The sequence below is a fragment of the Gymnoscopelus microlampas genome (assembly GCF_963454915.1).
Source record: "Gymnoscopelus microlampas genome assembly, chromosome: 14".
Lineage (NCBI taxonomy): Eukaryota > Metazoa > Chordata > Actinopteri > Myctophiformes > Myctophidae > Gymnoscopelus > Gymnoscopelus microlampas.
The window spans coordinates 39,314,318-39,342,074 of record NC_139951.1 but is presented as its reverse complement, the minus strand read 5'-3'; the positions used below and the strand labels follow the sequence as shown (position 1 = coordinate 39,342,074).

At 43.0% G+C, this 27,757-nt stretch overlaps 2 protein-coding genes across 2 annotated transcripts in view; both read left to right on the top strand.

The window, feature by feature from the left end:
• The window catches only part of LOC311060208 (disintegrin and metalloproteinase domain-containing protein 12-like), a gene marked incomplete at both ends in the record, with an annotated part of 198,964 nt that overhangs the window by 33,914 nt on the left and 137,293 nt on the right, over window positions 1-27,757 (top strand). The gene's annotated exons all lie outside the window — the stretch shown is intronic.
• LOC311059566 (small COPII coat GTPase SAR1B-like) lies at window positions 23,330-23,950 on the top strand (the record flags this gene model as incomplete). Its single annotated transcript, XM_084077574.1, has 1 exon — window positions 23,330-23,950. The coding sequence occupies one exon, from the start codon at window positions 23,330-23,332 to the stop codon at window positions 23,948-23,950; it is 621 nt and encodes a 206-aa protein (XP_083933700.1).

Here is a 27,757-nt window from a genome sequence, read left to right as displayed (position 1 = left end):
ACACACACACACACACACACACACACACACACACACACGTCTCTGCTGTCTCTGCCTCTCGTCTCAGTCATGACACTTTGTCTTTCTTTCTCTCCATCCGTCCTCTCGTTCTCTTTTCCCGTTGCTTTGCTTGTCAGCGACTTCCCTTCCTCTCCGTCTCCCAGTTATAGGGTTATCATCATCGGGCCACGGCGAGGTCTTCCTCCCCCCGGTCCTTCTTTCTCACCTAATCCCTCCAGCGCTGGGGACAGGCAGGGACGTGCACAGATAGACTCTAGGTGGTGCTCGAGCCCTCTTGACCAGAAATGCCCTTTTGAAAAAAAGGGGGGAAAAAGTTTTTTTTTCCCAGTTTACAGCAGGGGTCTTCAACAGGGGGTCCGGGACCCCTAGGGGGTCCTCAGAGTTACTACAGGGGGTCCGCCAAATCTTTATGTGATATGATTTTTCTTTTTACCATAACCACTCGAAACCTAGCATCCCTTTTCTGAGGAGAACTTTAGCCAAAAATAGCCGATCTACAAGCCCACAACGCCTCGCGCTGCGAGCCGTTTTTGGTGTAGAGGGAAAAAAGAGCAGACCAAGTAAATAAAACAAAGTATAATTTACTTGAGCACCTGCCCCTCAAAATGTCTGTGCACGCCACTGAGAGAGAGAGAGAGGGAGAGAGAGAGCTGGGAGCAAGAGCGCGTCAGCTCTGAGCACCAAGCCAACAACAATAGGAACTGCCACGGATTGATGAAGGGGCTGTGGAGTGCTTCGGGGTGCCAGGACCCCCATGGGGGGGAGGGGGGGTTCGTGCTCATGACAAAGTTCCTCACAGTCATCATCAACAGGCTGATGGGGCCGAGAGCATCAGGGGTCACAGCAGTGCATTTACTCAAGTACTGTACTAAGTACAATTTTGAGATACTTTTACTGGAGCGTTGCCAATTTTCTTTTCTTTTACTTCTACTCCACTAACCTCTCAGAGGCAAATATTATTACTTTTACTCCACTACAATTGTTTGAAAACTTTAGTTACAAGTTACTTTTGTAGATTTTGATTATTGTTACAAAACATACAGTAACCACCTCAGCCCTATATACATTTCGGTCTTTTGAAAATAGCCGATCTACAAGCTCACAATGCGTCGCGATGCGACGCATTGTGAGCTTGTAGATCTGCTATTTTCAAAAGATTTGTATACATTTTATACATTTGAAAACTTGTGAAATGGGACATTCTGCATAATGACTACTTTCTACTTTTGGTTCTTTAAAGGAGCACTTCACCCCTGGAAGAAGTCCCAGTCACTCAATGTTAATAATATTAGTAGTAGATAACAGTAGCAAAATTTCAAATTTGCACCCTATGGCCAGAAAAATATAGAAGTCTGTGTTTTTGACTGGGGTTTGACTGGATGACTGGGGTTTGGCTGCATTACTCCAATGACCACAATGCTTTGGGGCACTGCACTTCCTTGTGGGGAGGAGGCTGCGTGGGGGCGTGGTCTACATTGTAACTTTCCCCTCCCAGTTCTCACTACAACATATCAACAACAACACATAGAGAGGTTTCCTGTTAGTAAACATGAGAGGAATATGACCGCGCAGCTGCGGGGGGAAGCCTATGGGTGCGTTTGGAAATTACGCACCGGAGCACACTCGCCTATTAGTTTGTATTGGCCAGTGCGCTCACTGCCGCTCAGGGCTGTATTTTCGAACGCGCCTTCACCCGGGCATGCGCAGATTGCGCATTCTGCTCTGTGATGACGTCGCGCGGAAATCCGTCTATACAGCACATTGGCCAGTGTTGCCACGTCTGCTTATTATAAGCGGCTGGTTTCTAAAATGTAGTTGATATTTGGGCTTGTTTCCAAATGTTTTGATTGTTGTTTAAACCAGTGGTTCTCAAACATGTTCATGTACTTTTCCAAGGACCCCCATCTGTGCACTGCGCGCCAACATATTTGCCAGGGAGACCCTACCAAAAATGTGTTGTTAAAATGTTTAAAAAATATTCCACAATCTGCACTTTTTTCCCCTCAAGATTTTTTGGAAAATAGCAGATCTACAAGCTCACACTGCATCACATCCTTACACGTTGTGAGCTTGTAGATCGGCATTTTTCAAATAGCCCATGTCTAGGTTTAAAGTGCTCTTGGCTTAGGTATTTTCTTTTGGGCTTGTTTTCATATACCTGGTTGCTTATTTCTCTCACAAGATCTGGCAACACTGAATGCTTTAGAATGATGAATGTCTAGACAGTCCGGTGCTGGTGACATGACGTCCATCTTCTACTTGGGAGTCGGCCATCCATGGAGATGCGGCATAGTCAACAATATAATAATAAAACAAAATGTTTCATACTCATGTCATGTGTGACTCCGTATATCTGAGAGCATAATGTTTCACTGTCATTTCCAGTTATATTCTTTGGACTAAACTAAACCGTTTCATGCTTTCAATTGGTGTATGGATAATATTAGGTTTTACTATAGCCTATTGTATCTAAGACCAGTAAAGTTTAATCCAATGTGCTGGGGTCCCCAGAAAAATAATGATTACATGTACACAAGTAAATACTAACAGAATGAACAAGAGTTTTTCACTATTATATCTGTAATGCTTACAGTCATGTAATTATGTACCATTCTGACAAATGAAAGACCATCTACTATATCATGAAACAGTTCAAAAGAACCCTTATAGAATTGGGTGTTCATACATTTTGTCATTATAAATGCTTACACAATGTAGAATATACCATGATCAATGAGTAGAGCAAGCAGTTTGTAAATGTAACCGTTTTATTTAGAAAAATTATATATATGAATATCTCGTGAGTCAGAGGTCTTTCTTCATCAGCAGTTCCTCCATTCTGTCCTGTTGAAAATAACACATTAGATAATTAGACTTGTAGATTAGATATCATCCGAGGTGAAGCCTAATTTATACTAATATTGCATGTGAGCCGAAAATAGCAGACCTACAAGCTCACAAAGTGTCGAGTCTGACGCGTTGTGAGCTTGTAGATCTGCTATTTTCGGGACCCGACCCGCGAGTCTATGGACGAAATAGCCGTGACACATGACTGTCATGGCGGCGCTTCAACCTGGTGTTTGCACTTTCTACATGTACAATCCGTACATCTACATAAACGTTCAGATTTCAAATATAAAGTGCTTATCCCATGACCACGGATGTTACAATTTGAATCGGGTGGGTCTAAGTACCAGTATCTTCCGTATTATTTAATAAAAAAGCATTTTAATCCGATCGGCGGCCATTTATTATGCCGACCCTATCGGTGGGGAGGTGTATTGCACTTCCCATACATTATATATCAATGAGAAAATGGCCACCGATCGGATAAAAATGCTTTTTTATTTAACAATACGACAGATACGGGTACTTACACCCACCCGATTCAAATTGTAACATCTGTGGCCATGGCATAAGCACTTTATATTTAAAATCTGACGAGAAACAAAGCATAAATTAGGCTTGTCACACAAGTGGTTTAGCTTAGCATTTGGCTAGCTATTGGAACGGTACGGTACAATGTAAACAATGGGCTGCGTGCATCGCAGTCTATCAGAAGTTACCTACACATGGTACACTACCCTAACTTTATTAATCTCTAACATTAAAGCAATCAAGTACAATTACACGTTGGATTATTATGTCAAGTTGGCATAATGTTTACAGCAATCATACTTACTCTAAAGTAATCCATACAAGCTGTGTCCATGTCCAGCATTATTTCAGCACGCAGCCTGTTGAATTCCTCTGTGGTGGAGCTGCTCTTCTGTGTTTTATGGTTCAAATAAATATCTGTTGTGTTCTCCAGTGGAGAATCTCCACTGAGTGTTTACCGACGCTATTGTACAATTGAGGAAGGGGAAAAAAGAAGGCTGGTCCCACTCTTTGGGAAACACCCCCTGGGGTGTGTGGGTTTGGTCTCACTGAGACACCATGTAGTGCGGACATAAGGTGAGCTGATCCATCAGCGTCATTTGATGCGTGAGTATCTCAAATGAGATACTCACGGATAAAAAATCTAAAAACACAGACACAACACAAAAAACACACCAGGATCATGTTTATGGGTCCTAGACCTCATAAAAATAGTTTTTTTTTATCAAAATCGGTGAAGTTTCCCTTTAAGTACATTTTGATACCAATGCCTTTGTACTTTTAGTCAAGTCAATTTTGAATTCCGGACTTTTACTTGTAACAGAGTATTTCTAAATTGCAGTATTGAGCCTTTCACTAAACCCATTAAGACCTGGAACTGTGTCATTTTTAGATTTGAGCTAAAAAGCATTATTTTACACTTTGTGCTATTCAAAAATAGCAGATCTACAAGCTCATAGCGCGGCACCGAGTGCCGCGCTACGAGCTTGTACTGTAGATCTGCTATTTTTGAAAATTCGTGAAAATGTGTGCAAATCTTTGAATATATATTTTTTTAAAGCGAACATTTTTAACTCAAATCTTTGCTTCTGGGGGTCCCTGGAACAAAATATTTTGATGGGGGTCCGCGGCCAAATACATATAATGTTGGGGGTCCTGGACATGAAAAAGATTGGGCACCACTGATATAGAAACATATGTTTTTCAGAAAACCGTTGAGATTTAGGAGACATGTAGAATCGGCTTCAGGTCTCAATGGGTTAAGTAAAGAATGCGAGTATACTTCTTCCCCCAGTGCTCATGACAGTCAACATCAACAGGCCGATGGGGGCCGCGAGAGCGTCAGGGGTCACAGCCCGGGGTTTGTGAACTCGCTGAGGGTTCGGGCGGGCAGGAAACCGGACTAACGAAATGTGTGATGTGTGAAAAGCCGAGAGGAGAGGAAACCGATCGGGAAAAAATAAATAAAAACATGAGCCCAGCAGCATTTTTACTTGACATGTTACGAGACGGAGCCAGTTTCCTGTGTACGCCGATGGATGTTTTGTCGAGTGGCATCCGTCAACGGCGGATGTAATAACGAACGGGGGTGCACACGGGGATGCAAATTGACCTCGCCGCTCGGCGCTCACCCTTTTCATTTATGCCGTGCCGTGATGGCTCAATTTGATGGCACGAAATGAATCGGTACCAGCTGCACACACTCTCCATCTGCACAGCCCCTCGTGACGTTACGACGCCGCGTTTACAAAGAAAATGGTGCATTTAAATGGTAAATGGTGCATTTATATAGCTCTTTCATCCAAAGCGCTTTACATAGATTGTGCATCACATTCACCCGTTCACACACCGATGGCGGAGGAAACCATGCACTGCACTAGCCTGCTCATCGGGAGCAATTAGGGGTTCAGTCAGTGTCTCGCTCAAGGACACTTCAACCCTAACTCTGGGGGAGCCCGGGATCGAATTGGGAACCTCGCGGTTCCCATCCGGACGCTCTACCCCTGAGCCACTGCCGCCCCGCATAGGGAGCAGCGCCAATACTGTTTCACTTTCTGGTTGCATCCGCTGGAAACATTGTGTGGCTGTAGAGACGTGAGTGTCAATCTCTCTGGGGTGTAATGGACCAGAAATTGATCGATGAGCTCGCGCTGTTGCGTTATTGTGTGTGGGGGAGGGGAGGGGGGGGGGGTCAAGTTTGCAGAGAGTCAGGGGCGAACTGCCGTATCTCTGTGTGAAGCGCTGATCAAAAGGCTCCTTCTTGCAGCCGGCAGCGAGTTCGACTTTTAACCCATTAAGACCTGAGGCGATTCTAAAAAGAAAATCTAAATCCTAACAGTTTTTTTTCAAGACTTTTCAGAAATAGCAGATCTACAAGCTCATAGCGCGGCACTCGGTGCCGCGCTATGAGATCAGCTATTTTTGAATAGCCAAAGAAATCTAAAGTGACACAGATGCGTTCCAGGTCTTAATGGGTTAAAAGGGGCGATGCTGGTTCGTGCTTGCACTTAACGAGATGATTCATGCTATCGCTTCATACATGTAAGTCAAGACATGTCGTTCCCACGTCGAGCGAGAGGAGAATCACGCCTGTTGCGAATGCGTGAAGAGTCTGACCCCTGCATGTCTCGCCATGTCTCGCCCGCAAACTGATTTTTTCATAAAATAATTACCTTTTCTTTTTCTTTTCTTTTTTTTTTGCTTCTCCTCTCAGCGTTCCACCTATAACCTCGTGGCTTCTCTCTGTATTCCCTGCACATTTCCAGGTGTCAATCATTCTGAAGGAGAAACGGCTATGGTTCGACACAAAGCTCCTCTAATGCATCGCAATCCCACCTGTTTTTTACGTGCGCCAGTAAGATGTTTCCCTCTTAACCCATTGAGACCTGAAGCCGATTCTACACGTCTCCTAAATCTCAACAGTATTCTGAAAAACGTATGTTTCTATATCAGTGGTGCTCAATCTTTTTCACGTCAAGGACCCCCAAAATTATATGTATTTGGCCGCGGACCCCCATCAAAATATTTTGTTCCAGGGACCCCCCAGAGGCAAAGATTTGAGTTAAAAATGTTCGCTTTAAAAATATATATATTCAAAGATTTGCACTCATTTTCACAAATTTTCAAAAATAGCAGATCTACAAGCTCGTAGCGCGGCACTCGGTGCCGCGCTACGAGCTTGTATATCTGCTATTTTTGAATAGCCCAAAGTGTAAAATAATGCTTTTTAGCTCAAATCTAAAAATGACACAGTTCCAGGTCTTAATGGGTTAACTCTTTCACTGCCAGAATAAATAGATAAATGAATCATCCACTGCCATCGATTTTTTTCGATTTTCTTACCTTTCCAAGTAGTCACAGAATATTTATCTCCAGTATGATCAATCCCCTGATGGTTGCTAATCACGGGGGGGTTTCACTGTGCTTCTGCGAGAACAAAAAAAAGTCATCGCGACCTCCCGTTCGCTTGTTATAGGCCTTTGAAAATACCACGGCTCGTCAAAAATGCATAGTAAAACACAAGAGACGAGATACAGGCGATTTCACCAAAGACGTTAACCAGGAAGGGAATGGAGCATGTCAAATCTTGGGATCACGTGATCACCTGGTTCTGTGTGTGTGTATCTGGGGATGAAGTGGTCACTCATGTGTTAGCGAAGAGCGCCATCTAGTGGAAACACCAACGCAAAGAAAAGTTGTCAAAACCCGTCTGTGGCAGTGTGGGCCTTTTGGGGAAAAAAAGTTGTTAAAGTCGTCCTTGGCAGTGAACGAGTTAAACAGGAAGACAGTGGGACAGGGGTGAATGACGTTGATGGGGAGCGGAGGGTGGATTTGTATTCTGCTCTTAATTTCATGTTCTTGATCCTCCCCCAAGGAGGTATACGCGATGTATGAGAGGCGAGGAGAAATGAAAATTACTGTAAGATAGGGAGGGGGGGGGGGGGAGGGAGGTGCGCTCAGCTGGCTTAGAGGTTCAATTAAATGAAATGCTTTCTTTTTTTACGTGTGCATATATATTCCGTTAAAAGAATGATAGGCTAGGATTGTTTGAACTTCCCCAGTCACTCGTTATTACGTACAGCAATGAATGCAAATGGAAGAGCATGCATGGGGCCCTGGGCCGGCTCGTTGCAGAGCATTTCAATGAATGCCAGTGGTACTGAACTTATAGGTGCAATTTCCAGGTACTTTTACTTTACTTGAGTATCTCTATGTTTCAATACTTTGTACGTGTACTCCACTGCTGTACATCTCAGAGGCAAAATATTGTACTTTGTTTACTCCGCTGCAGTTATTCGACGGCTTTTACATTACGGTACATTGTTACATTGTAGATTTTAGATTATTACTACAAAACGGTGCCGCACTATGAGCTTGTAGATGTGCTACATTTTTGAAAAATCTTGAAAATTTTTGCAAATCTTTGAATATATATATTTTAAAGGGAACATTTGTAACTCAAATCTTTGCTTTTGGGGGGTCATTGGAACAAAATATTCTGAGATGGGAGTCCGCGGCCCAAATACATATCATTTTGGAGGTCCTTGACATGAAAAAGTTTGAGAACCACTGATACACATAGCAACATAAGTTTTTTCAAAAAAACTGTTTTGTAGGATCCGCCTCAGGCCTTAAGGTTAACCAATGAAGCCCTATTTTACACTTGGGCTATTCGATGTGGGCATCGAGCTATATAGATGTGTATAGAGCTATTTTTTTGGGGGAAAAGTTGCAGGTTGCAAAGTGCTGCTACCTTTCTCACATCAGGACAAAATCTTTCCGTGTTGTTCCCACCTGGGCCATAACTCCAGAGTGGCCCTCAGCCTGGAGGGGAATGCAAATGAAACGTATCCCGCTCCCATGCTGCTTGCTGCACACTCCCAAGTCCCAGCATTTTAACCCTTTAAGACCGGGAACGCATCTGTGTAACCACTTTAACCATTATTTTTATACTTTGGGCTATTCAAAAACAGCAGATCTACAAGCTCATAGCGCGGCACCGAGTGCCGCGCTACGAGCTTGTAGATCTGCTATTTTTTGAAAAATCGTGAAAATTTGTACAAATCTTTGAATATATATATTTTTAAAGCAAACATTTTTTTACTCAAATTTTTGCTTCTGGGGGGGCCCCTGGAACAACATATTTTGAGATGGGGGGGTCCTTGACATGTAAAAAGATATAGCAACAATACATGTTCAGAAAAATGTAGACACTTGTTGAGACATTTGACAGTTACAAATGTTTGCTTAACAAAAAAAATCATAGATTTGCAAAAAAGTCACGATTTTTTCCAAAAAATAGCAGATCTACAAGCTCATAGCGCGGCACTCGGTGCCGCGCTATGAGCTTGTATATCTGATATTTTTGAATAGCCAAAAGTATAAAATAATGGTTATGGCTCAAATCTTAAAATGACACAGATGCGTTCCCGGTCTTAATGGGTTAAGCGAGCGAGCGCTTGAATATCGAAATACTGTTATTTGTCTGCATTCGGGGCACAGGCTGCTTGCTGCCTCCCAGCGCTCTGCAGAGAGAGCGAAACGTTGGTCTCCAGGATTCTTACAATGCAGCGTGCAGCGGAGCTGGAATAAACAGGGTAGATATATGGAGCAGGCAGCACTGTGCGCTGTGCTGATAGCGGCTGTTGAAAGAGAAGGGATGTGTTTCATCTCCCAGCCACAGCCCTCTGCAGATGTGGGGCTCACACACACACACGCACGCACGCACACCCACGCACACGCACGCACGCACGCACGCACGCACGCACGCACGCACGCACGCACGCACGCACGCACGCACGCACGCACGCACGCACGCACGCACGCACGCACGCACGCACACACACACACACACACACACACACACACACACACACACACACACACACACACACACACACACACATGCACGCACATGCACACACATACACATGCACATATACGCACATATACGCACGCACGCACGCACGCACGCACGCACGCACACACCCACACATGGGGGCGGGCACGCACACACACACGATTCCAAATTCATGTTGCACAAATAAGGACAACAATCTTGCATACACACGCACACACACACACACACACACACACACACACACACACACACACACACACACACACACACACACACACTTGTTTGTATTACCATATTTGTGAGGACATCAACATTTCAGGACGCCGTTGTTAACTTTTTTTTGCCATTTTTAACCCTGACCCTGAAGCTGAAAATAGCCGATCTACAAGCTCACAACAACACGTTGTGAGCTTGTAGATCAGCTATCTTCGGTGCACGCCAAGTATACTGTAAATCAGGCATATCTTGAACCCTAACCCCTAAAACCTAACCTTTTAATGGATAAAATAGGGCTAAAGTGGTTAATGTATGTCTTATAATATGGTAATTTATATCTGCAAAGTAACTAGTAACTAAAGTTTTCAAATAATTACAGTGGAGTAAAAGTATAATATTTGCCTCTGAGATGTAGTGGAGTAGAAGTAGAAGTAACTCAAAATTGTACTTACAGTAAGTACAGTACTTAAGTACATGTACTTAGTTACTTTCCACCACTGCATATAAAACAACCATTTTCACCAAGTAAAGTGCACGTACACACACACACACACACACACACACACACACACACACACACACACACACACACACACACACACGCACACGCCCCAGCCTGTCCTGTGGGAGATGAAGAGGCACAGAGAGCAGACACTGTCAGCCCCACAGTGTGAACAGAAGCCCTGGGGGCAGTTAAGAAGAAGAAAGAAGCATGAAGGATCTCGCCTACAGCCATCCACATCATGCAACAAAGGCCATTTCAGACTCAGAGAGAGAGAGCGAGTGCTGCTTTGGCACTCTGCATAATGAATTTCAGATAACAATGTCTGTGGCTCACACCCGCCTCACAGAAAGTTAAAAAAGAAAAAAAAAAGATTCATCTTGGCCAGGCCTTAAAGATTTTTCAACTTTTAACCCGTTTAAGACCGGGAACGCATCTGCGTCATTATTCTTTTTAGATTTCTTTTGGGCTATTCAAAAATAGCAGATATACAAGCTCGTAGCGCGGCACCGAGTGCCGCGCTACGAGCTTGTAGATCTGCTATTTTTGGAAAATCGTGAAAAAAGTGTGCAAATCTTTGAATATAGATATTTTGAAAGCGAACGTTTGGAATTTAAATCTTTGCTTCTGGGGGGGGGTCCCTGGAACAAAATATTTTGAGATGGGGGTCCGCGGCCAAATACATATCTAAAAATGTTTTCAAAATCCTAACAGTATGTTGCTCTATCAGTGGTGCTCCAACTTTTTTCCATGTCAAGGACCACCCACCTCCATGTATTTGGCCGTGGACCCCCATCTCAAAATATGTTGTTTCAGGAGCACAGATCAGAGTTAAAAAGGTTTGCTTTAAAACGTATATATTCAAAGATTTCTCAATAACAGATCTACAAGCTCTATGAGCGTGTAGATCTGCTATTTTTGAATAGGCCAAAGAAATCTTAAAACATGACACAGATGCGTTCCCGGTCTTAAAGGGTTAAGATTAGTTTCTTTTTTCTTTCATTATGATCGACTGCCTTAAAAAGTCTAACCTTCGCCTTAATTTTGAACATCTGGGAGAGAAGAAAAAAAAGAAAATACAAAAAAAAAACCCTCAGCTTAACGAAGCAGCCTGCCCGCCCGCAAACCTTAAAGATTATCCGGAGTTCACGCCGACGATGACGATCAAAAAGTATTGCCTCTGATTCGAGGCATGCGACACAGGGTAATGTTTTCCGCGGCGGAGAGGGACCCACGGGGAGCTGCTGGTGGTGACATCATTATGAGGCAATAAAGTCTGCACGAGAGTCGCTCGGTGTCTCGAGGAAACAAGAGAGGCCTTTACCTCGCCGTGACCCAACGAACGAACGGGGCTGTGTGTGTGTGTGTGTGTGTGATCGGCGACGCGCCGAGAGATCTGTGTCGTTGTAGCCGTCCCCGTCCCCCCGTTCTCGCCGTGTGCGAGCCCGAGCACGCCTTGTGGTGACAGAGGCTGCAGGAATGGTATAACCCATTGAGGCCGGGTAAGCGTCTGTGTGTCATTTTAAGATATATTTGGGCTATTCAAAAAATAGCAGATCTACAGATCTACACGAGTGCCGTGCTATGAGCTTGTAGATCTGCTTTTTTTTTATACCATGAAAGTTTGTGCAAATCTTTGAATATATATTCAAGTATAGTGTAGTATGTTTTTTAAAGCGTACATTTGTAACTCAAATCTTTTCTCCTGGGAGATTCTACAAAATTTGTAGAATCCCCACATTTAATGTCTGCTAAATCCTAACAGCTTTTTGAAAACAACTTTTTTTTTGTTGCTATAATAAGGGGTCCTCAAACTTTTTCATGTCAAGAACCCCCAAAATTATATGTATTTGGCCGTGGACCCCCCCATCTTAAAATATGTTTTTCCAGGGACCACCCCAGAAGCAAAGATTTGAGTTAAAAATGTTAAAAAGTGTTTATGTAAAAATAAATAATATATTTACAGTATATTCAAAGATTTGCACACATTTTCATGATTTTTCCCCCCAAAAATAGCAGATCTACAAGCTCATAAGTGCCGCGCTATGAGCTTGTATATCTGCTATATTTGAATAGCTAAATAAATCTTAATATGACACAGATGCGTTCCCGGTTTCAAAGGGATAAACAAACACATGAGAGCCAGATGTTTGGGCCCGGGTTGTTGTCACATGCTGACAAAGCGCATTCGGGGCCCGGAGACAAGACACTGTAGTCTGTAGTTCTTACACAGACGTAGTACATGTAGATTATGGTGGCCTGGCGTGGGCTCAACTTTGCCTGTTAGTCTGTGACGGGTCGTGAAAACATACAGCTGCACAGCAAAGCCCCCTCTCTGTGTTCATTCTGCTGCGTCGTTAATTTTGACTCCAATTAACACGTGGGGATTTGTGAGATCTTTAATAAATGAGGACTGCATGGGCTCATGTGTTGGAAGAAGCGAGCTGTCAAGGTTTTTTTTTATCTCTTCTCTCTTTTATCATCCGGTCTCTTAAAGGAGTAGTTCACCCAAAAAAATACTTATTTTCTATCAATTACACACCCCGCGAAGCCTTGAATTCATGTAGATTTGTTTTAGTTTTTGTCGCGTTCCTAAGCCAATAAATTGATGAGAGTTTGCCCGTCATCAATTTATTGGCTTAGGAATGCGACAAAAACTAAAAGATCTTCATAAATTCAAGGCTGATGCCTTGGATGGGGGAAAGGTAATTAGTAATGGTTAGGTCATTAGTAATGGTCTTCATTAGTTTTCCTCTGTCCTGGTGAGAATGCGTCCCATCTGTCTCCTGCACGTAGGCACTCTCTTAGCATTCTCTCATTGACCCTTTCGGGCGCTCTCATAAGACAAGAACAAGGTAGAGTACGCTCTTGTAGGTCATTACAAGGTTTTCAATTCTCCCCAACAATGGACTATCATTACAAGGTCATTTTACGAGTTGTTAAGGTTTTCATCTCTTCTGTCTTTTATCATCCAGGTCTCTTAAAGGGATAGGTTAACCGAAGATTTTTTTTTTCCTATTGATTAGTCACCCCATGGAGACGTGAATTTATGGATATTTTTTTTTCATCAATAATTTGATGACCTGCAGCGGTTCCGGTAGGAGACACAAAGAGTCTCCTTTGTTTCTCCTACTGGAACCGCTGCCTACCGGCCCGCTGGTCATGAAATTATTGGCTTAGGAATGTGACAAAAACAAAAAAATATCCATGAATTCAAGTCTCCATGGGGTGACCGATTAGAAAAAAAGTAATTTTGGGGGTGAACTATCTCTTTAACAAACTTTGTTCCCCTTCATATCTTATCTCTCTTTCCCTCTCCCAATATCCTACTCTCTCTCTCACTCTCTCACTCTCCAGTGCTGTCAGAAAACAAACCAACAGAAAACATGGCCGATTCATTAGGGTTTTCAGCATGCACTGAACTATGAGTGAATGAGTGTGTGTGTGTGTGTCCTCATGGCCCGGGCCCGTCCTCCCTGCCAGGACATTTCAGTCAGCTGATGTGGTGCTGCCTGGTGAGACGGGGTGAGGCAGTGACACATGTGTGTGCCAGTGGTATTTCTGTGACACAGGGCTTTGATTGTGCTGAGGGGACAGCTGGAGGACAGCCATAGGACCGCTTGCTATGTCCTACTCCAAAGAGGTCTTCTGGGGACACATTCCACCAACGGATTAGCGTCCCTGAGGGACTTTCTAGCCTCTAGGCCTGTCCCATTGCAATGGAGGGCAGAGGTCCCTAGAGAAGGTCTTGAGAAGAGGGATTGGTTGCCGGCACGTGCCATGATGAGCAGGGCTTGTTAGTCTAATGCCTTGGTTCTCAAAGTGGGGTCCGGGGACCCCCAGGGGTACTTGAGGGGGTTCCAGGGGGTACCCAGCAAAATGTGTAAATATAGCATCAGAATAATTATGACCTTTTATACCTTGGCTATTCAAAAATAGCAGATATACAAGCTCATAGCGCGGCACCGAGTGCCGCGCTATGAGCTGGTAGATCTGCTATTTTTGAAAAATCTTGAAAATTTGTGCAAATCTTTGAATATATATATTTTTAAAGCGAACGTCTGTAACTCTAATCTTTGCTTCTGGGGGTCCCTGGAACAAAATATTTTTAGATGGGGGTCCGCAGCCAAATACATATCATTTTGGGGGTCCTTGACATGAAAAAGTTTGAGAACCACTGGTCTAATGTAGGGCTGCAACTATCCGTCATTTAGCCTACAATGACATGACCCAAAACATGGATCAATTACTAATCGATTAATTTATTAAATTGATTTATGGATTATGAGATTATTTTGTAATTTATTAAATCAATTTGTTTGATTAAAGGGATAGTTCACCCAAAAAAATACTTATTTTCTATCAATTCCACACCCCATGGAGACTTTAATTCATGGAGATTTTTTAGTTTTTGTAGCATTCCTAAGCCAATAATTTCATGACCGACAGAGTATCCGGTAGGAGACTCAAAGTTGACTCTTTGAGTCTCCTACCGGAATAATTAAATTATTGGCTTAGGAATGTGACAAAAACAAAAAAATCTCCATGAATTCAAGTCACTCCACAGGGTGACTAATCGATAGACAATAAGTCATTTTGGGGGTGAACTATCCAGTCTAATACGTATAACGGAAAAGGAGTGGCATCATGGAAAATCTGTGGCCCATAACTGAAGACTGATTCATAATTGAATTGGGACTGATTCATACTTAATTGTAGTTGTGGCAACTCCTGGAGTTTCAGTGACTTATGTTAGTCGTGGCCCCAGTGAGGTTCTTCAACTGACTGAGGGTTGCATTTTTGAACAGATGCCATTATTGCCCCACACCGGTGTGCAAAGTTTTGGGGACTGTCTGTATCCAAGACAACCAAATCCAAAGGTTGCCTGTCAATGGTGTGGTTGGTTCTTATAACCCATTAAGCAACCCATTGCTATGATATCAGTGGTTCTCAAACCTTTTTCATGTCATGGACCACCCAAAATGATATGTATTTGCCTTGATTCAGCGGCCACTTTGGCATCGGGAAGGTTCCTGGTTCGATCCCCATGCAGTTCTCCCCTGTTAGTGTCGAAGTGTCCTTGAGCAAGACACTGCCTGAACCCCCCAACTGCTCGCACTGAGCAGGTTTTTGGTGCCTTGCATGGCTGCCTCCACCATCGGTTTGTGAATGTGTGAATGTGTGAATGTGTGAATGTGTGAATGTGTGAATGTGAGGCACATTATAAAGCGCTTTGGTAAAGGCACTACCTGTATATATAAATGCACCATTTATTCTTTTATACAAGGCCTTGTGGCGTGGGCTGACTGGAAGCCTCATCAATCATTCAATCAAACGTTATTTATCCCATTAAGGCCTGAGGCCGATTCTACAAAATCATGTATTTGGCCGCGGACCCCCATCTCAAAATGTTTTGTTCCAGGGACCCCCCAGAAGCAAATATTTGAGTTACAAATGTTCGCTTAAAAATTATAAATATTCAATGATTTGCACACATTTTCAAGATTTTTCAAAAAATAGCAGATCTACAAGCTCGTAGTGCGGCACTCGGTGCCGCGCTATGAGCTTGTATATCTGCTATTTTTGAATAGCCCAAAGAAATCAAAAATGACACAGATGCGTTCCAGGTCTTAAAGGGTTATACGGCACCTTTCAAGCGAAACAAATGCAATTCCAAGTGCTTCACAGAGTGATTGACAAAGCATTGGATGTTAGAATGGATTTGGGGTTAGACATAATAAATGCATACCAAAACAACCCAAAACCCCAATTGAATTGAATTGAATGGGAAAACAACATAGAATTATAAAACACTACATTAAAGCCAGACTAAATAAATGGGTTTTTGTGAAGAAAAAAAAATACAATATTTTCAGCTCCTTTCAGCTCCTCACATCTCCTCTGCAAGGCTTGTTCCAGCGGCTTGTGGAGCATAATGGTTGAAAGCAACATCACCAGATGTTTTTGTTCTGCTTTGTGGAACAGCTAGAAGAGAGAGAGAGAGAGAGAGGGAGAGAGAGGGAGAGAAAAACAGAGTATCTGGGAGGGCTTCATAAACGAAAAGCATTATTCTGTGAGGTAGTCTGGTGCCAAGGCCATGTAGCACCTTGTAAACTAATACAAATACATGTTAAATCAATATGAAAACTAACAGGTAACCAGTGTAAAGGTGTTTTAACCCATTAAGACCTGGAACTTTGTCATTTTTAGATTTGAGCTAAAAAAGCATTGTTTTACACTTTGGGCTATTCAAAAATAGCAGATATACAAGCTCATAGCGCGGCACCGAGTGCCGCGCTATGAGCTTGTAGATCTGCTATTTTTGAAAAATCGTGAAAATGTGTGCAAATCTTTGAATATATATATTTTTAAAGCGAACATTTTTAACTCAAATCTTTGCTTCTGGGGGTCCCTGGAACGAAATATTTTGATGGGGGTCCGCGGCTAAATATATATCATTTTGGGGGTCCTTGACATGAAAAAGATTGAGCACCACTGATATAGAAACATAGGTTTTTCAGAAAACTGTTGGGATTTAGGAGACATGTCAGTGAACATAAAAGGCTGCTCCAGATGTATGTCTGAGTATTTATTACTGCTGGTCGGATGTCAGAGAATTACATTTCCACAAATCCACAGGTTAAAATAGGGGTAATAGTGTGTGCTCTCTCTTTTGGTCTTGCACGGTCAGCATTCGTGCAGCAGCAGCGTTTTTGAATTAATGGTGTCTGATGATTTATTGTGTTTCTTAAAATCAGAGTCAGAGATCAACCCCTAGATTTCTTTGCTTTCTTTGCCTTGGTGGAGAGGTTATATGCTCGCGTTACGGTACACGCCGTCGTCCGCAGCCATCCGCGTCATTATCAGCAGACTTCATCAGAGATTAGTGCAGCAATTCTCTCCTAATTCTAATTAGGCTGTCCATTGTTGGGGAGGTATGCATCATGCAACCTCTGTAATTGGGTGCCCGTGGCGTCATCCATCACACAGACATTACATAGAGATGACATTTTATTGATTTTGCGCGGCCCGCCTTGGGCTTAACCCATTGAGACCGGGAACGCATCTCTGTCATTTTCTGGACTTCTTTGACTATTCAAAAAATAGCAGATCTACAAGCTCATAGCGCGGCACCGAGTGCCGCGCTATGAGCTTGTATATCTGCTATTTTTGAAAAATCGTGAAAATGTGTGCAAATATTTGAATATAGATATTTTTCAAAGGGATACATTTGTAACTCAAATATTTGCTTCTGGGGGTCCCTGGAACAACATATTTTGAGATGGGGAACCGTGGCCAAATACATATCATTTGGGGGGTCCTTGACATGAAACAGTTTGAGAACCACTGATATTATAGCAACATACGTTTTTCAAAAAACTGTAGGATTTAGAAGACATTTGTAGAATCCCCCAGAAGCAAAGATTTGAGATACAAATGTTCGCTTTAAGAACATTTTTGTATTCAAACTAAAGATTTGCAGAAATGTTCACGATTTTTCAAAAAAATAGTAGATGTACAAGCTCGTAGTACGGCACAGAGTGCCGCGCTATGAGCTTGTATCTGCTGTTTTTTAATAGCCCAAAGAAATCCAAAAAATGACACACAGATGCGTTCCCGGTCTTAATGGGTTAACCACATCAATCTCTAGGTGACATGGCGCCGCGGTAATTGCGTGCCAGCGCTGCTAATGGCCGTTTCTGTTTGACCATCTTCTCGGTGACCAATTAAACCACAAAGCAATGCCAGGCAGGTGCAAAGAATCATAATGAGCCGAGAGGCCGCTTATAAATTCCGACGCGATTTCCCTTTCTCTGGCGTTTAAACAAATTAGGCCTTCATCTTTTTGCCCTTAACAAGTGAGGCGTGTTGTTTCAGCACGGCCCGAATGCCAAACGTTTGGCAAAAACACACATTGTGTCACTTCTTCTGTTTATTCTAAGCTTTTTGTTCAAACGCAGGAGCCATGGGCAACCACTGATTAACCAAATGAACCCAAGCATCGCTATACTGGGCACGTCACAATAGGCAAAAACAGCCGATCTATACAAGCTCACAGCCTGAGCTTGTAGATTGGCTTTTTTTTTTGCTTTATTTTCAAGTATAAGTGGTTAAAGGAATAGTTCACCCAAAAATGTCTATCAATTACACACCCAATGAAGCATTTAATTCATGGAGATTTTTTTGTTTTTGACGCATTCCTGAGCTAATAATTTGATGACTGGGTGTATTTCCGGTAGGAGACTCAAAGAGACTACTTTGAGTCTCCTGCCAGATACAATATTTTAGCCTCTTTCCACCGGTAATGAAATTATTGTCTTAGGAATGTGACAAAAACAAAAAAAAATCCATGAATTCAATGCTTCATGGTGTGTGTAATTGATAGAAAATAAGTATTTTTTGGGGTAAACTACTCCTTTAACAAGGGTATCGTGGTTTCAACACAGCTGCATGCCAAACATTTGGCAAACAATGTGTTTTTGTCATCTTTTTATTTGAGTTTTTTTTCACTCAAGGGGTGACTGCCCGGGCACACACAGTGAATTTGATGTTCGGCTCACATTTCAGCTTATATATGTATTATATAAAGTCAGAATCATTGACTTTATGTCTGCATGCTCTCCTACTCGTCGTCCCTGCTTCCTCCTCGGCGATGACTCGTCCACTGGCACGCTCCGGCGGTCTCGCTCATGACATTCTCATTCTGGCGACTGGGAGTTGCATTAAGCCATTTAGACCGGGAACGCATCTGACTGTCATTTTTAGATTTCTTTGAGCTGTTCAAAAATAGCAGATATACAAGCTCATAGCGCGGCACCGAGTGCCGCGCTACAAGCTTGTAGATCTGCTATTTGTTTGAAAAATCGTGAACATTTGTGCAAAACTTTGAATATACATATTTTTTAAAGCGAACATTTGTAACTCAAATCTTTGCTTCTGGGGGATTCTACAAATGTCTTCTAAATCCTAGCAGTTTTCTGAAAAACTTATGTTTCTATATCAGTGGTTCCCAAACCTTTTCATGTCAAGGACCTTCCAAAACTATATGTATTTGGCCGCGGACCTCCATCTGAAAATACTGTGTTCCAGGGACCCCCAGAAGCAAAGATTTGAGTTAGTTTCAGTTCAGTTTCAGTTTTATTTAACATGTGTTTATAGTGCAACATCATCAGTGTCTCTGTGCACTTCAAGTCATACAGAAAAAACATCACTTAGTGGCAAAGAAAGAAACATATAAAATGTGCCCGCACGCATGGTCAAACAAAGCCGTTAAAATGTTTGTACATTCAAAGATTTGCACACATTTTCATGATTTATCAAAAAATAGCAGATCTACAGTACAGTGCCTCGCTATGAGCTTGTAGATCTACTATTTTTGAATAGCCACAAAGTATAAAAATTATGGTTTAAGTGGTGTTACACAGATATGCGTTCCCCGTCTTTAAGGGGTTAAGCCCAGGGCGGGCAGGCAGGGGGAATTCTGCTGCTCTGCTCTACTTGGCGCTGGCGAGCAGCTCCGTCTGATGTCAGACATATTGTCTGAGCCAGTGAGACGTCGACTTCTTCCCCTGTTCCTGGAAAAAAGTTTTGACTTAACCCATTAAGACCGGGATCGCATTTGTGTCATTTTTTTTTATTTGAGCTAAAAAGCTGTATTTTACACTTTGGGCTATTCAAAAATAGCAGATATACAAGCTCATAGCGCGGCACCGAGTGCCGCGCTACGAGCTTGTAGATCTGCTATTTTTGAAAAATCATGAAAATGCGTGTAAAATCTTCGAATATATATTCTTTTAATGAGAACATTTTAACTCAAATCTGTGCTTCTGGGGGGGTCCCTGGAACAACATATTTTGAGATGGGGGTCGGCGGCCAAATACATATAATTTTGGGAGTCCTTGACATGAAAAAGTTTGAGCACCACTGATATAGAAACATAGTTTTTTTCAGAAAACTGTTGGGATTTAGAAGACATTTGTAGAATCGACTTCAGGTCTTAATGACTTAACGGCTGGGAGACAAAGGAGGGGATGTGGTGGAGATGTAAATGAATCAAACAAAGGTGAATCAAACACATTCTGAGCTGGAGTTTTCTTTTTCTTTTTTTTACTTAGCCTACACTCCAGTGGTGTAAAGTAACTGAGTACATTTACTCAAGTACTGTACTTGTAAGTACGATGTTGAGGTATTTTGACTTCGCTGGAGGATTTCCAATTTTCAGTACTTTTACTTCTACTCCACTACATCTCAGGGGCAAATGTTGTACTTTTACTCCACTACAATTATTTGAAAACTTTAGGTTCTAGTTACTTTGTAGATTTTGATTATTGTTACAAAACATACATTAACCACTTCAGCCCTATGTAGACTTTGGCTATTTGAAAATAGCAGATCTACAAGCTCACAATGCGTCGCATGGCGACGCATTGTGAGCTTGTAGATCGGGTGGTTTCAAAAGCCTTTTGCACATTTTAGACGGGACATTCTGCATGACTAGTACTTTTACTTTTGGTACTTTAAGTACATTTTGATGCCAATACTTTTGTACTTTTACTTTTTCTGACTTTTACTTGTAGCAGAGTATTTCTACACTGCAGTATTGATACTTTTTACTTAAGTAAAACATTTGAATACTGTTTCCACCACTGCCCCCCTCCTCCACCCAATCAAGTGTGACCGCTTTCTTGCCCACGTTGCCACATCAAAGCTGAAGGGAGGGACGTTATTACAGCCACATTTCCACATCAACGTGGTGAAATCCTAACGCTTTAAAACAAAGTTTAAAAATGCAAATTAGACTCGATGAGAAGCACCCTTGCTTTTTATTTTAGCTTGTGATTTCATCTGCACCAAATGGTTGCGTTTGCACTTCTAACATCTGCTTCTAATATGTATCAATTAAAAAGCAAGAGACTTTTTTGCAACTGTTACAAACTGTAGCGACTTGCTTGCCTCCACACACTGTATTCTGTGGAGATGAATAGCCTCCTCATTTATCATAGTTAACCCCTTAAGACTGGGAACGCATCTGTCTGTGTCATTTTTAGATGTTTTTCTGGCTATTCAAAAATAGCAGATCTACAAGCTCATAGCGCGGCACCGAGTGCCGCGCTACGAGCTTGTAGATCTGCTATTTTTTGAAAAATCGTGCAAATCTTTGAATATAAATATATGTTTTTTTAAAGCACACATTTGTAACTCAAAGCTTTGCTTCTGGGGGATTCTACAAATGTCTTCTAAATCTTAACAGTTTTCTGAAAAACGTATGTTTCTAAATGATATCAGTGGTTCAGTGGTTCACTCTGTGCCACGCTATGAGCTTGTAGATCTGCTATTTTTGAAAAGTTGTGCAAATCTTTGAATATATATATTTTTTATTTACATTTTAAACTCAAATCTAGTTTTCTGAAGAAAAAACACGTATGTTGCTTGCTATAATATCAGTGGTTCTCAATCTTTTTTATTGTCAAGGACCCCCACAATTATATGCATTTGGCCGTGGACCCCCATCTCAAAATATTTTGTTCCAGGGACCCCCCAGAAGCAAATATGAGTTAAAAATGTTTGCTTTAAAAAAATATATACATTCAAAGATTTGCACACATTTTGAAGATTTTTCAAAAAACAGCAGATCTACAAGCTCATAGCGCGGCACTCGGTGCCGCGCTATGAGCTTGTATATCTGCTATTTTTGAATAGCCAAAGAAATGACAGACGCGTTCCCGGTTTAAATGGGTTAACCAAGGGATTTGTCCAGCATTCCCTCATTAGACTGTTGTCTGAGTTTAATGAGACATATCGGATGCAGCGACTGGGAAATTGCCGGTTATTGATTCTATTCATAGTCCAGTGGTGACAAACCACGCTGCCAATACATTAGCCACAGCAAGTCAATTAACCACTTAAAGCCCTATATATTTACACTCCCTTTTATGTTGTTGACGGCAAAGATAACAGAGCTACAAGCTCACACCCGTCAAGATTGCGACACATTCTTTGATTTAAACATGTTTTGCCTACTGTATGTTGACATGACAGATACATGGACGCCGGGTTGAAAGTGGTAGAGAGGTATTAGTGGTTGGTTTGAGATCTTAGACGTCATGGTGTGGACCAGGGTGTGGGCAACTTTGATGATGGAGAGGGCCACTATGTTTGCACACTCACTCCAGAGGGTCACATTGCATATACCCTTGGTTCTCAAAGTGGGGTCCGGGGACCCCCAGGGGTACTTGAGGGGGTTCCAGGGGGTACCCAGCAAAATGTGTAAATATAGCATCAGAATAATTTTAACCTCTTATACTTTGGGCTATTCAAAAATAGCAGATATACAAGCTCATAGCGCGGCACCGAGTGCCGCGCTATGAGCTTGTAGATCTGCTATTTTTGAAAAATCTTTCAATATATGTTTTTCAAAGCGGACATTTGTAACTCAAATGTTTGCTTCTGGGGGTCCCTGGAACAAAATATTGTTAGATGGGGGTCCGCGGCCAAATACATATCATTTTGGGGGTCCTTGACATGAAAAAGTTTGAGAACCACTGGCATATACTGCACAGAAACCTCTTATCTCTGTAATTTTAACTTTTTTCGTAATTAATGCCCTACTTTGTCATTCACACAAAAGTAGCAAAAATAGCAGATCTACAAGCTCAAAACGCGTCGCAGTGCGACACGTTTTGAGCTTGTTGTGAGCTTAGTTTTGCTATTTTTTATTGGAATCCTGAGTAGTTTTTTGCTATTTTTTAATTGGAATTCTGAAAAGTAACATTTTTTTTTTTTTTTCCAAATGCATTTTGTTATAATTATGTTAACTTTATGAACTTAAATACAAATACATTGGATGTAAACAAGTGTTAATAGTCATTAAGCTACTAATATAGACTGAAGTAATTAAAGCGGGTCATGTTTTGAATTGCAACAGCTGAAATCAATAAATATATCAGTATTCCGATATTAACCTGCGGGCCGCATTAAGTGAAGGTGAAGGCCAGTTGCCCATGTATGGTATGTACTGTACTTGGCCTTAAAATACCTTTAAAAATGTTCATTTCATAGTAGTGAAGCTATCTGTCAGGATGATGGGAGGGACCGTCCTTGACAATGACAATGTTTGACGACCACTGACATAGACGCCTTATTTGAGCACGTCTGATGATGTCACACTGGTGACGTCATAACCACCGTCCTTTATAATAACCAAACCAGCTTCCAGGTCAACTCTGTACCTGTAGAACCGACCCGGGGTACAAAGTTTGGAGCAAAAGAGCAGACTCGTCTCGTCTCATATCATCCCGACACGAACAATTAACAAACAAACCGGTTTCAAAGAAGCGGAGAAGAAGAACATCATGACCGCCATCATCGACTGGATCTTCAAGGGCTTCGACAGCGTCCTGCAGGCCTTCCAGGGGCTCTTCAGGAAGAAGGGCAGGCTGGTGTTCCTGGGCCTGGACAACGCCGGCAAGACCACCCTGCTGCAGATGCTGTCCAAGGACCGGCTGGGCCAACACCCGCCCACCAACCACCCCACCTGCGAGGAGCTGGCCGTCGACGGCATGACCTTCACGGCCTTCGACCTGGGCGGCCACGCGCAGGGCCGCCCCCTCTGGAAGAGCTACCTGGGCCCCGGCGTGGACGGCGTGGTCTACCTGGTGGACTGCGCCGACCACGCCCGCCTGCCCGAGGCCAAGGCGGAGCTGGACGCGCTGCTGAGGGACGTTGAGCCGCTCAACGTGCCCGTGCTGGTGCTGGGGAACAAGATCGACCGTCCGGAGGCGGTCGGCGAGGACGACCTCAGGCGGACGCTGGCCGTCTACAGTTTCCCCGCCGCCGCCGCCGCGGCGGGGGGGACGCCTTCGTGGAACCAGATGCCGGTGGTCCGGCCCGTGGAGGTTTTCATGTGCAGCGTGCTGAAGAGGCAGGGCTACGGAGACGGGATCCGCTGGCTCGCCAAATGCATCGACTCATAGTTAATTAAACTCATTGTCTAATTCAGTGATTCTCAACCATTTTAATTTCAAGGACCCCCAGTTTGACATGCATTAGGGCTACGGACCCCCATTTAATGGCATTTCTATCGCTTGGACCGCAATTTATATTGTAAAAGCAATGTCAATTTAACTCTGAGAGTGTACAAATGGAACCAAATGGACCCGTTAGGGTCCATTTGGTTCCATTTGTACACTCTCAGAGTTACAGACCCATAAGGGTCCATTTGGTGCCTAATCTATCATTTAGCTGGGGACCCCCTGGAACTCCCTCAAGGACCCCTGGGGGTCCCCGGACCCCACTTTGAGAACCAATGGTCTAATTAAAGCTGCAAGCAGCGATGACCGGGCCCTCGCACTTCGGTCCATGTTAAGGCCCATGTATGCCACCAAATGAGGGTGATGTCCTTCTAGGATTGACCCCGCCGCAACCGTTGGCCCGGGGAGCGACCCATAGACCTGGGGGAGGGCACTGCCGCGTGAGCACCGCCGACCCGGATCCAACGAGCCCTCCGCCGGCCGTTTATTCCGAGAAACGGCGATCTACAAGAAGCCGAAGAAAGTTGTTTTTTTTCCCACCCCAAACGGACCGCCCACCCAACTTCTAGGCCAATCACACTGCCCGGAGTTCCCCTCGAGCGAGCCATTGGTGATAGGGTGATGTCGGTCAGTAAAGGCAGAGAGATGTGTGAGCGGTGAGACCGAAAATGTTAGCATGCGCCCCCGCTTTAGTGGCAAATATCGACCAATCAGAACAGGGAGCAGAGCATAAGTAACTCAAATGAAGGACGATGACTCTCAACCGAATCAAGTGACACGACTCAAATCTGTACGACGCACCGTTCAAGTATTATAGCAAAAGATAGGATCTATCAATACAGACGAATCAGAAGAGGGGGCGGAGTCAAGTAACACCAATGAAGGACAAGGACATTAAAACAAGTCCAATGAGGCGACTCACAATTGGCTATGACAAGCAGGTCCAAAGTTATAGCAAAAATAGGAACTATCAAATATTGACCAATCAAAAGAGGGGGCGGAGCTAAGTAAAATCAATGAAGAACAACAATGACACCACCCACACGTCTGTATGGCAATCAGCTCAAAAGTTACATAGAAACTAGAATAAGTGCTCCTCGGAGCACAGTTCTCCACCAGGTCAGGTATAGGTTATTGTGTGCCACCGTGAGGCTGATTTTGAAACATTTCAAGTGGCATTTCTTCCAATCAGGATGGAATATGAAAAATCTGAAAAACCTGTTTCATGTAATGACTATAGTCACTACAGTTTTGGTGCGATCAAGCCAACGGTGCTGGAGATTAGCTGTTCACGGACGGACGGACGGACGGACGGACGGACAGGGTGCAAAACATAGTCTCTGCCATGCTTGGAATTTTTCCTGTGACTTGGGCTTCAAACAGTTTGTATTTTTCTCTGAAGAGACACGCTCTCTCTCTCTCTCTCTCTCTCTCTCTCTCTCTCTCTCTCTCTCTCTCTCTCTCTCTCTCTCTCTCTCTCTCTCTCTCTCTGCCCATTAGCATTCCTGATCTGGAGCCTTCAATTTATAATTTACACTTTGGCATTAGCAGACGCTTTTATCCAGAGCGACTTAGGAAGTGCATTTTTTTGCACTTCAGATCAGAGTAAACTGCACTAACCCTTATAAACAAACATCAGGGTAAATGGTCACGTATTATGAGTAGAGTACAAAGAAAAAACATAAAGTGCTACAAAGTAACTGGGATACCTACAGTATATCAAAACCTAGCATCTGTCTAAATAACATACTTAGCATTTGTGGTCAATCAAACAGTATGGTCTCTCTGTGTGACTGTCTCTCCTGTGAATGTTAGTTCACTTGTGCACTGTCTGACCGATTGACCTCAAACTGGGCTTGTCCCAGGTCCCAAGTGACCGGGGGGGCTGTGCTGTGCTCAGTGGCAATTCGGTAGGACCAACAGTTTCCGAGAACTGAAAAAAACACAATTGTCTGCATCTGCCCCCTGGGTCTGTGGAGGATACACCGAATCTCTGTGTGTTTTGGGGGGATGAGCACCGGCTTCCCTGATTAGCCAATCTGACCCGTCTTTTGTGCACCTGCACCTTATTAGATATAATGTGGGGAAGACGTACCACTTTGTCCTTTCCTCAAGGGTTAGGAAATTGCGCAAAACTGTGGACTTTATTTGGACCAAACGGTCACTTTGAGCTTCAAAGTCCGATTCAAGGACTAACAGCATCACTACGCAAGCCATAAATTAACGGAGCGGCAATGCGCACATTAAACAGTTTCACTTTCATGTAATGTAGGCGAGTATTATGATGATCTTATCTTATAATGTGTCCATGAACATAAGTGGCATTCATTCATTTTATCATCAGATTGTATTCTTTGTCGACCAAAATATTTTTTTGTCGTCAAAATCAACTGTAGATTATAGTCGACTAAAATCTCGTGATATTTAGTCGACTACATTTTCGTGATATTTAGTCGACTAAAACTAGACAAAAACTTTTCAGATTACTAAAATATGACTAAAACCATTTTATTCAAAAGACTATGACTAAAATTAAAACAATATTTGCTGTCAAAGTTAACAGTGGTTTGAATGCTCCACGGTGCATCCGGCTTTGAACGGGTGGTCCAACGAACACAACCGGCCGTGCGGTGGCAGGTGGAACGCCAGACGGGGAGGGGGCGAGCTCTGATCTCTGTCAACTTTACACAAAATGGAAATGCAATTAGTAGGTTAATAGCCACTTAAACCCTGTATACTTTGTTGTACACAACACCAAATAGCAAAAAAATAAAAGATCTACAAGCTCACATGTCGCAATGCGGTGCACTGGGAGCTATATTTTTTATATATGCTATATTATGCCCAGAATGTGGTTAACCCCACTCTCAGAAATGCTCTGTTGTGCCATGGAAAAATCCCACACACACACACACACACACACACACACACACACACACACACACACACACACACACACACACACACACACACACACACACAAACCTAAGGGCTGCTCCAGAGTTCATCCTGCAAATGCCAGGCAAGAGTGACTGCATCATGTACAGAACACAGTACTACTACCTTAGCGTGTAGGCATGGCCGCCGTATAGTGCATACTCTCTGTTTATCAATCTACAGGAAGTTAATGAGGCGTGGTGGAGAGGCGGGGTCACGCACCTCATTTTAAAATGCATTACCCACAGGACAGGCCTGTGGCGGCAGGCTTCCTCTTGACTGACAGCGGGGGGGGGAAGACGTGGGGGGTGGGGAGGTGGGTGGGTGCTCGTGTTGGGGGGGGGGGCACACGCCCAGTCAACACTGAGACGCTTCACGGCGCTCAACAACTCTGATCTCATATTTAACCCATTAAGACCTGGAACTCTGTCATTTTTAGATTTGAGCTAAAAAGCATTATTTTACACTTTGGGCTATTCAAAAATAGCAGATATACAAGCTCATAGCGCGGCACCGAGTGCCGCGCTACGAGCTTGTAGATCTGCTATTTTTGAAAAACCGTGAAAATGTGTGCAAATCTTTGAATATATATATATTTAAAGCAAACATTTTTAACTCAAATCTTTGCCTCTGGGGGTCCCTGGAACAAAATATTTTGATGGGGGTCCGCGGCCAAATACATATAATTTTGGGGGTCCTTGACATGAAAAAGATATAGAAGCATGTTTTTCAGAATACTGTTGAGATTTAGGAGACATGTAGAATCGGCTTCAGGTCTCAATGGGTTAAGCCCTATATATATTTTGGATATCG